We start from the raw sequence: 10,293 nt of genomic DNA on the forward strand, positions 1-10,293 counted from the left end.
TATAGATCTACTATCATTGTTATGTATTCTCTGCTGATGATCATTATCATCACCATTTTTCTTTTTGTCTGTTTCTCTATTAGCCTCCTGGCCCTTTCAGAGTTAAGGGCTACTCCTTATTCGTCTTTGCATCTCCATGGCCTTTTATAGAGTTGGACATATAAGTCCTCAATAGACCCTCACTGAAGGAATGGTTGGTACATAGGATATGGATAAACAGAAACAGTGGAGAAGGGCATTGTTATGCAAAGGAGTGAAGCCAGAAAGCCCAGGAGCTGTTTAATAATCACTGGCTATGGCCTGTGCATCTGAAACAGATGAGTCAGAAGGTAGTCTGGAGAGCTTTTCATGTTAGGTTAAGGAATCTGTACTTCACTGTGTAAAAAAGGAGCAACTCAGTGAAGGTTTTTGAGTAGAAAAATGACGTGATCAGGGGGATTAATCTGATAGTAGTAGGGAGAAGAGTCAAGAAGCAGAAATAAGAGTTAGGAGACCATGACAAAAGTCCGAAAGAAGGGAAATGAGAACTGGCCATAGCCTTGGAAATGAGAGGAAAGGACCAGAATAGCTGGACTTAGGATGAGGACTTGAGAAATTCAGGCAACCGAGTGCATATGTGGAAAGGGAGGAGTCAGAGATAAAGATACAAAGAAAATGTGACATGGACAGGAGAGAGTTGAGGGAGCTCATTAATATAAATCGTCTCCATGAAATACATAGGAATATGTTTTTGTCTTTACAGTTATAATGTACTGGAATGTAAACTCCAGTTTATATTCACAGAGGGACTTTGTCCTGTTCACCACTCTATCCCAGGACCTAGGACGGCATTTGATATGTAATAGTAATAGTTAATATTTATTGGATATTTACTATATGCTGGGTACTATTCTAATCACTTTACAAATATGATCTCATTTAACTTTCTAATAACCCTATCAGGGAAGTATTGTTATTAACGCCTTAATAGATAAGGCACCTGAGGCACACACAGGTTAAGCAAATTGCCTGAGCTCAATATATCTAAGTGACAAAGTCAGAATTCTATCCAGAGGCCACATCTGATAAATACTTGTTGAAAAATAAATAAAAATAAAATAGGATAATAATAACTTTATCATCATTGAATAGGCTTACAGAATACTTTCTACTCTTTTTTTTTTTGGTCTTTTTCCGTGTCCGGCAATGGATCGCAACCCTCAGTGTTGCCCCCGTACCGGACCGGGGACCGGCAACGGGATCGCAACCCTCGGTGCTGCCCCCACGCCTCGCTCAGCCAGTGAGCGGGAACCGGTCTGTATGTGGGATCCGAACCCTCGGGCGGGAGCGCCGCCGTACTTCCCAAGCGGCGCACTTATCCAGTGCGCCCCCGGGCCGGCCCAATACTTTCTACTCTTACATCCATTCTCTAAGGAGGAGATCTGCAAAGATTTGGCTCACTGACAACAAGGCACAGGTTGGGTGAAATGCAGTCTGATGTGCAGATACCTCCCATCCAGGCATCTCTCTGAAGAAACAGAGCTGCTTTACATGTGGTGTATAGCTCCTTTTAACAACACACCCTTAAGATTGTATAGCTATTCACTGGATAGCAACAAAACACAGATACCTTTGGGTAAAAAAAAAATCCTTAATTATTTTTACTCACTTAACAGATGTTGAGAGCCTCTTAAAGTGACAGATTCAGCATAGAGCAATCGTTCTCAAACTTTGTCATGCATCAGAATCACTTGAAGGGCCTGATAAAATACTGGCTTCTGGGCCCTACCTCCGAAGTTTCAGATTCAGTGGGTCTGAGAGCTTGCTTTTCTAACAAGTTCCCAGGTGATGGTGATGGTGACGCTGCTGACTGGGGTACCCCACTTTGAGGGAATATAAAGTGAGTAGGACAAATAGGCTCCCTTCCATTTCAAATCTTCACTATAGTAAACAAGATGAGATAATGTGACATATAAGAGGGACACACAGAAAGAATAATAGTGTAAGAGAAAGCTTTAGATCTACAGTCAAAGTTAGCCAGACAATGAGGGGATGATCTGAGAGAAGAGATGGCATAATGGGTATGGTAAGAATATCTGAGGCTGAAAGAAGAGAATGCATAAAGGCTAAGAAGAAAGCACTTGGCACCTCCAAGACATGGAAATAAATTCAGAATGACTAAACATAGACCTTGAGATAAAGACTTCTCAGAGACAAGGCTGGGTACAGTGAGACCTTGAAGTCTATGTTAAGGAATCCAGAATTTATTCAAGGGAAATGGAGAACCTAAATAATTTTAAACAGGCAAGGGACAAGATTGTATATAGGTTTTCAAAAACACACTGAGTTTAAAGAACAGACTGAACAGGGGCAAGACTGGAGGCAGGGAGATTATTAGAAAGTGTTTGCATCATTAGTCATTTGTGATGGACTGAACTAAGGTAGAAGCAGTGAAAAGTAGACGTAGACAGATGTGAGAGATACTAAAGACTAGAATCAATAGGAATTAATTGCTGTTTGGATTTTAAAAAGTGGACCTGAGGTGAATGAAAAATTAGGAATGACACCTGAGATTCTTCCTTATAAAAAGGGGAAGTGATAGCCCATTGATTTACAGGAAGCACACAGGAGAAAGTTTTCAGGATGTGAGAAGAAAGAATGAGTTTAATTTCAGATCTATTGAGTCTGAGATGCCCATGAGACATTCCAGTGAAGATATCTAATAAGTAGCTGTATACATAAGTAAAAGCTTTGTGTTAGACATATACACTTTTGGAAGTTGTCGGCATATAGTCACTCATATTTAACCTTTTAAAAACAATCAGATAAAAAGAGATAAAAGCTATGAGCCATCTGGTCATAGAAATACACACACACACAGTTTTTTGTATGCACATAATTTCTAAATTTTTAATGGCCTCCTGAGCTCATTCCTTTGACCTCTGAGGGTATCATGGAACTTGGGTTAAGATCTCCTGATATATAAAGCAATTGTACACATTTACTTGGTAACTCTTTTCTTTTGGTATTTCCTAAGGGAGAAAAAACCTCCTCCAAAATTATTTTAAAAGCTTGAAACAGCAAGTTGTCATTTTCTAATTTTAAAATTAACCACCCCCTGCCCCTTTATCTTCTACATTCCATCATACTTAACATATCTGAGAAGAACCCTTGGCTGGTTTCTGAGATATACCCAAATATCTTAACAACATATCTGATAACTGATTTAACCCTAAACTACTGTAGAGCTAGGAATACTAGTATAGTTGTACATGACTACAAACCAAAATGTGTTTTCATGCTTTAGAGGGAACCCACCAATTGTAGAATGGCACAGGGATCTGCCACAAGTAGGATGTTTTAGGATCCAACCTGGTCCCCTATCTCTCTCTCTCATGGAGTTAAGTTTCATAACAATTATTCCTTCAAGTTAAGATGCTATATATTTAAAGACTGATATGATGATACATGACAAGAGTAACACATTAAGCAACTGACACTAAATAACATATTACCAGAAATTAGTTTTTTAGCTAGTGGAACACAGTACAGTAAAGTGATACTTAAAGAGCTAAATTCCTATAATGCTTTTGTACCTATCAAAACCCCAATATTTGGGGGCCGGCCCATGGCTCACTCGGGAGAGTGTGGTGCTGATAACACCAAGGCCATGGGTTCGGATCCCTATATAGGGATGGCCGGTTAGCTCACTTGGGAGAGTGTGGAGCTGACAACATCAAGTCAAGGGTTAAGATCCCCTTACTGGTCATCTTCTAAAAAAAAAAAAAAACCAATGTTTGGGTGTCTTTTTTTTACTGTGGTAAAAACCCCATAATGTTAAATTTGCTACTTTAACCATTTTAAGTGTACATACCAGTAGTGGCATATATATATTCACATTGTTGTGCAACAGATTTTTGGAACTACTTCACCTTACAAAACTGAAATTCTATATCCATTTAACACTAATTCCCTCTCCCCTCAGTCCTTGGCACTCACCTTTCTACTTTCTGTTTCTATAATTTTGACTACTTTAGATACTTCATATGAGTGGAATCATATAGTATTTGTCCTTTTGTGATTGGCTTATTTTGCTTAGCATAATGTCTTTGAGGCTTATCCATGTTGCGGCATGTGACAGGATTTCCTTTTTTTTTAAGGCTGCGTAATATTTATTGTATGTATATACCACATTTTCTTTATCCATTCGTCTGTCAGTGAACATTTGTATTGCCTCCAGTGCTTGGCTATTATGAATAATGATGCAATGAATATGGGTGTGCAAATATCTCTTTGAGATCCTGATTTGAATTCTTTTATAACCTCAGATTGCTGGGTGATATGGTAGTTTTATTTTTAATTTTTTTGGGAAACCTCCATACTGTTTTCTACAGTGACTGAACAATTTTACATTCCCACCAACAATGCACAAGAGTTCCAATTTCTCTGCATTCTCGCCAGCAATTGTTTTTTTCTGTTCTTTTGATGGTGGCCATCCTGATGGGTGTGAGGTAATATCTCTACATCCCAGCAATTAAAAACTTCAACTTAATTATGTGATTACATGTTGGATTCTGCCACTAGACAATCCTGAGTTTCTTCTTCAGTGACACTCAGAATCCTAGCATACAACAAATACATTTGTCAAATTTACAAATGAATGAATGAAAGGAGGGGAAAGAAGATGAATTAATAAGATTTAACACAGAATAAATATAGTTTAGTGTGGTTGAAGGCCTTCAATCTTTTTTGTCAAGTTCAGTTGAGGCTTCTGCTAAGGTTGAGGAAGTAGAATTACTAGTATTGTCCTTCTAAAGATGATTCTTGATTTTCAAGAACAGAGACAGTAGGAGCAACAATTCTTGATACTTGGACTGCAAATTAGTGGCAATGATCATTTAGAGTAAGGTTCCTTTAGTTTATCAGGAGTGTAGTACAAATCCATGGTATACATCAGTATTCTTGAAGAGAAATTACAGCAAGAATTTGATTCAGGTTCTATCCCGTCAAAGTGATTTCAAAAGAACTGTCAAATAAGCACGTCGTGTGCTAAGCAAACAGGAAATAGAAAATTACCCAGTAAAAGGGAAAAGCCAGGGAATCAAAAAGCTTAGTGTAGCCTGTATAAACCTGTCTAATTATTTAAAATGATGTTATCTTGAAAAGCAAAATTTTAAGATAAATAAACGAAAATGCCTATTTATATAGCTGGTAGTAAGGTAAATTTTTTCATACAAATGTATATGTACAGTTTACAAAAGACTTTGAAGTCCCATTGAATGAAAGGAATATTTTCATGTGTCAAGATCTTACTAAACACTGACTAGTATTCACAATACAGCACTAAGCACTGAGCATCATAAAAAATGTATGTGTCGTCAACAGCAAGCATTTACTGAATGCTAGTTAATAGCATATCCTTAACTCATGAAAGTTATTAGATACAGTTACCATCTTTTTTTTCAAAATGTCCTTGCCACTTTAAAACCAGAATAGTAGAATGTATGGCTATTCCTCTGACGTTTGCTTTATGTCTATGTTGTAAACTGAATAGGGTCAAGGAACTTGTCTTTGATTTTCTTTATATTTAGAATTGCACTGGAGGTTTTAAAGTTAGAAGTTCCAATTAGACTCACAAGGAAATCAACTTTATCATGGTAATGGCAAAAATCCCACACCCATCCTATCCCCAACACTTGCTCCTAAACACTTAACATAATAATAGAATATTGAATAGCTTCAATCACTTTCCCAAACATATGGTCTAACAGTTGTTCCTAAACACAGGATTTACTTGTTTGGGTATCTTGACATCAAAGCAAATTGGGAAACCCCTCAGCTAATCACGAAAGCACCTGGGCACCTGAAATTTCTACTAAGCACTTTTTAAATTTATTGTGTATATTAAATGCCTACAGAAAGAATTCATAGATACCTATGCAAAATTATTCATAATTAAAGAATGAAGTCTCCTATAATTCAGTAGAGATTTTTAAAACAAAGATATCCATGGCTTTGCTATATTGCAGCAGTTTTTATTTTTTTTGAGGTTACCAGACCCATCTGAGACTGATGAAGTTATTTACCTCCCTTCAAAGTGCTCATACACATATAACTTAGTATGTGCCATTTCATTGGTTTGTAGACATCCTGAAGCTCAATTAAGACCCAGAAATTTCAGGGGTTAAATAATTTGTACTGACACCATACCTATTTCTAACTTTCTAATTGCCCTCAGTTTTTAGAATGTTTATTATGAAATGAGTCATATGATATACAAAATGTATGCTTATTGTTTAAATAAGAATAAGAATGAATAACTACGTATGCAGCTTAGTAAAACATCACCGGAACATTTGAATACTTTCATGATACCTAACAAAGGCCAAGACTGTATACACGCTATAGTATACAAAGTCCTTTTCAAATACCTCATCTCATGTAATGTGAAATTTCTTAGGGCTAATAATACCTTAAGCATTACCTATACCTCATAGCTATTGTCTCCTTTCATTGGTTGCTTGTATCTCTCAAAATTCTTAAGTAGTTCATGGAATATGAAAGGCAGATAAGCCTGGATTCACACTACCAATTCTTGTCAGTCTTTTTTTCAGATACACAATTGATGGCTCAAATCAAAATGCATTCCTCCAGCTTAATCATCATACACACACACAACATACATACACGACACACACACACACTCTATCTCTGAAAAGGGAAACATTCTTCTGATTGTCAGTTGAAAGATAAATTAGTATGCTTCCTTTGGATAGGAATTGTATAGCAATGTATATCAAAATTTAAAATGCACACACTTTTTGATTTAACAATTTTAATATTGGGAAATTATTAGGTTAATTTTTACACTTATGTGGAACAACGTATAGGAAAGGATATTCATAGCCAGTTCTGAATTCACCAGAGCTCCATATCTAAATTACCCACAGTTTGCTACACAACACAATGTATAGTTGTCTGAAGTTTTTGTTTCATAGCATTGACAATGAAATTAGATCTTATTCTGAAGTTAATGACATCACCATAGTCAGATTGGGTATTTCTATCATAAAATTTTTCCTTCTTCATTGTTCCATGAAATGAACTGTCAGACTGTCAGTATTGCCTCCGCTGTATGCCATTCATCCACTCCTTTATATGCCCAAGGCATTACATTGTTGTCAGTTAATTTCCACACATTATCAAAGCTCCCCAATTAGATTCCCATGAAATCTTCTATCTCCACCAGTTATTTATTTTTGTCAAACTTAACCTCCAAAATCACAAATCACATCATATAATGTTCCTAAAAATATGACAGATCCCCACTGCCTATGAAGAAAATCTCAAGTCCTGGTATTCAAAATCTTCCTCATTCTGATCTATATATAGCCTCCCTTTCTTTCTTTAACCTCAGCCCTATAGATAGTGAATGCTCTAGCCTAGCTGGTCTGCCCAACCATTCTCCAATCACAGTGGACAATTTTTTACTTCTTGCTGTTGCCTATACTAATAACTCTGATTGGAATTTCCTTTCTACCTATTTTCACTTACCTAAATTCTAATTCTTCATAGCCCAAAGCAAATGCAACCTTCTCTATGATATCATTCTATACTAAAAATTAATTGCTCTTCTTGTAGATTCTCAAAACACTTTATCCCTCTACACAGCATTTATTTCATCCTGCCAAATGTTATATAGATTGTTCTATACTTGCTAATAAGGGTCAACTTTCTATTTTGTATCTTCCTCATGAACAGTGTTTTATACACAGCAGGCATTTAATATTTGTAAACATGAATTAATAATGGTACACATTTTTTTTCATATTTTTTCTAAGATCCATAAATTTTTATAGAACTATTTTGAATTCTTTAATAGAACAAATATGAACTTCTTGGAATACATGATCATTTAAATTCAACAAATATTTTCAGAAAGTTGAAGTAGGTGAGACCATTGTCTTTACTTGCCCCCATGAAAATAAAAAACAAAATCAAACAAAAAAGATTTAACAGTTACCTTTTCAACATCTGAGAAAGAAGTTAGTGATTGATTTTGAAGAACCTCTGGTGCAGTGAATGCTCGAAGATCCTGATTGGAAATATTTTCATCTGTAAATGACACACTACCAGACGGCAGCAACAGCAGAGACCACGGAGAAATGATGAAGCCAAGGGCAGCAGGATCAGCTAGGCTTACTTTGTAATTGCACCAAATAAAAAGAAAAAAGAAAGGTTAATTGCTTAAAATTATAAGCAGAGAAAATAGAAATCACTTCAACTGACAGCCCACTCTGTTCATATAGATGTTAATGTACAGTTACATACAATAAATCAACATGCGACAAAAAGAGAGTGGGCTTCATACAAATACAACTGCTACCATTATTAGCAACAATGCCTTAACATGGCTTAATCTTTCAAAATCTGGAATTTCTAGAAACTAGAAATTGAGAACTTATATTGTTGTTCATGAGAATTAAAGTTGATTTGACAACCAGGCAAGCAATGGAGCCAGCCACCTGGGATCCTGAGACAGGGACCATGGGCTTCAAGCCCCACCCCTGCCCACACAACCAGGCAAGCAACAGAGCCAGCCACCCAGCGTCCTCAGACAGGAGAACAGGGCCAGCCCCACCCTCCCTGCAACAGCATCTTAGAGAGTTCTTATTAGCCATGTGTGTTTCTTTGGGGTGTGTAACTTTTCTGCTCATGTCCTTCACCAGATTTCTGCTTAGATTTTTCTGATTCATTTTTAAGAGTTCTTTTTGCATTAAGGATGTTAATCTTTGAGTGTTAAATGTGTTCCTTTATCAATTGACTTTAAATTTGATTTATGATGTTATCCTTCAAAAAATAAATAGATAAATAAAAGTTTAATTGTTAAAAAAGAATTGAACTAGGGTCAAGTATTATATCACAGTGATATATAAATATGAATAAGAATCAGTAGTTCTTAAACTTTGTGTCATGGATTCCTCTGAGAAATTGTTGAAACCTATGGTCTCTCTTTCAAGGACACTACCCACAAACATAAAACTCTGTATACAAATTCTAGAGTTCATGGATCCATTTATAGCCCATTTATGGACTCCATGTTAAGATTCCCTGATTTAGACTATACTGTTCTGAAACTGACAGAAATAAATTCCTTTGAAAATTCATCAGGTTTGGATTAGTAAGGTTTCTAATTACAAAGTTTCTTTTTAGTCAAAACATATCTTTGGGAAGGAGGTCCAGATGGTGGAAGAGGAGAGCTGCCTGCCACTTTTCCGCCACAAGTAGAAGCAGCCTGAGGCCCGCGCTCTGTCCCAGAATTGGCGCAAAGGAATGGCTTCGAAAGGGTGTCTTTACCCTGCCAAGAACCGGGAATATTCCCCCAACCCGCGTGCGTGACCCACCGGTGCGCCGTGGCCCACCTCGCAGCCGCAGCCGCAGACGTGGAAACATGGAGGCCTGAGCCGGTGTGTGTCACCCTGGGCTGCAGCGGTGACCGCGGCTTCTGACTCCCTGCCCCCACCCGCCCATCCCTGGAGCTGGAAGCGAATCAACCTGCGGCCGAGACAGGGAGACGTCCAGCGGGACAGTCAGAAGCTCCGCGGAGACCACACGCCCTGCAGGGCTGCCACTGCGTGATCCAACAGGTAGGCCTCACCACCACCACCTGGCTTCATTCCCAGCCTAGCCCAGTGCAGACCCGGCAGGGGAGGCGGGAATTCCACAGGGTCCACGCTGCTGCCAAGCAATCCAGCAGCCCGGCCCAATGTGTACCAAACACAGAGTCATCCAGCAAGGGAGATAGAAACTCCGTAGAGTCCACACACCCTGTGGGGAGGCTGCCGCCTCATGATCCAGCAGCAGGTAGGCTTCACCGCTGCCACCCGGCTCCATCCCAAGTCTGGCCTAGCGCGCACAGAGCAGGGAGACATCCTGCAGGGGAAGGGGAAGCTCTGCAGAGACCACACGCTCTGCGGTGCCTCAGTGCATCCCAGCAGCCTGGGCCAGAGCGCACAGAACAGGGAGTCACTGAGGTAGCCGTACCATATTGGCAACCACAGCAACATCTTAGTCAGTCAATAGTGTCAAACCTGTGGACTGTGAAACCCCCTGCCACAAGGAATAAACATCAAAGAAAAGATGCCAGAAATACAAAAAATCAAGAAAGTACACCACCAAAAGATATAAATCTCAAGCTCTAGATCCTATAGAACAAGAAGCCCTTTAAATGACTGACAAGGGGGGCCGGCCTGGTGGCGCACTGCTACAGTGCGCCGCTTGGGAGTGTGGCGGCGCTCCCGCCGAGGGTTCAAA

The 10,293-nt window shown here is 38.7% G+C and overlaps 1 protein-coding gene across 1 annotated transcript in view; it reads right to left on the minus strand.

The window, feature by feature from the left end:
- The window catches only part of PTPN13 (protein tyrosine phosphatase, non-receptor type 13 (APO-1/CD95 (Fas)-associated phosphatase)), a 133,472-nt gene extending 124,040 nt beyond the window's left edge, over positions 1-9,432 (minus strand). Inside the window, exons 1-2 of the mRNA XM_008568306.1 lie at positions 9,402-9,432; positions 8,003-8,181 (exon numbers count right to left, since the gene is read on the minus strand). Of these exons, the coding sequence (XP_008566528.1) occupies positions 8,003-8,181; positions 9,402-9,432 (210 nt within the window). The remainder of the gene's footprint in view (positions 1-8,002; positions 8,182-9,401) is intronic.
- Between the last annotated feature and the right edge of the window lie 861 nt (positions 9,433-10,293).

Source organism: Galeopterus variegatus, unplaced genomic scaffold (assembly GCF_000696425.1).
Source record: "Galeopterus variegatus unplaced genomic scaffold, G_variegatus-3.0.2 Scaffold396, whole genome shotgun sequence".
NCBI classification, from domain to species: domain Eukaryota; kingdom Metazoa; phylum Chordata; class Mammalia; order Dermoptera; family Cynocephalidae; genus Galeopterus; species Galeopterus variegatus.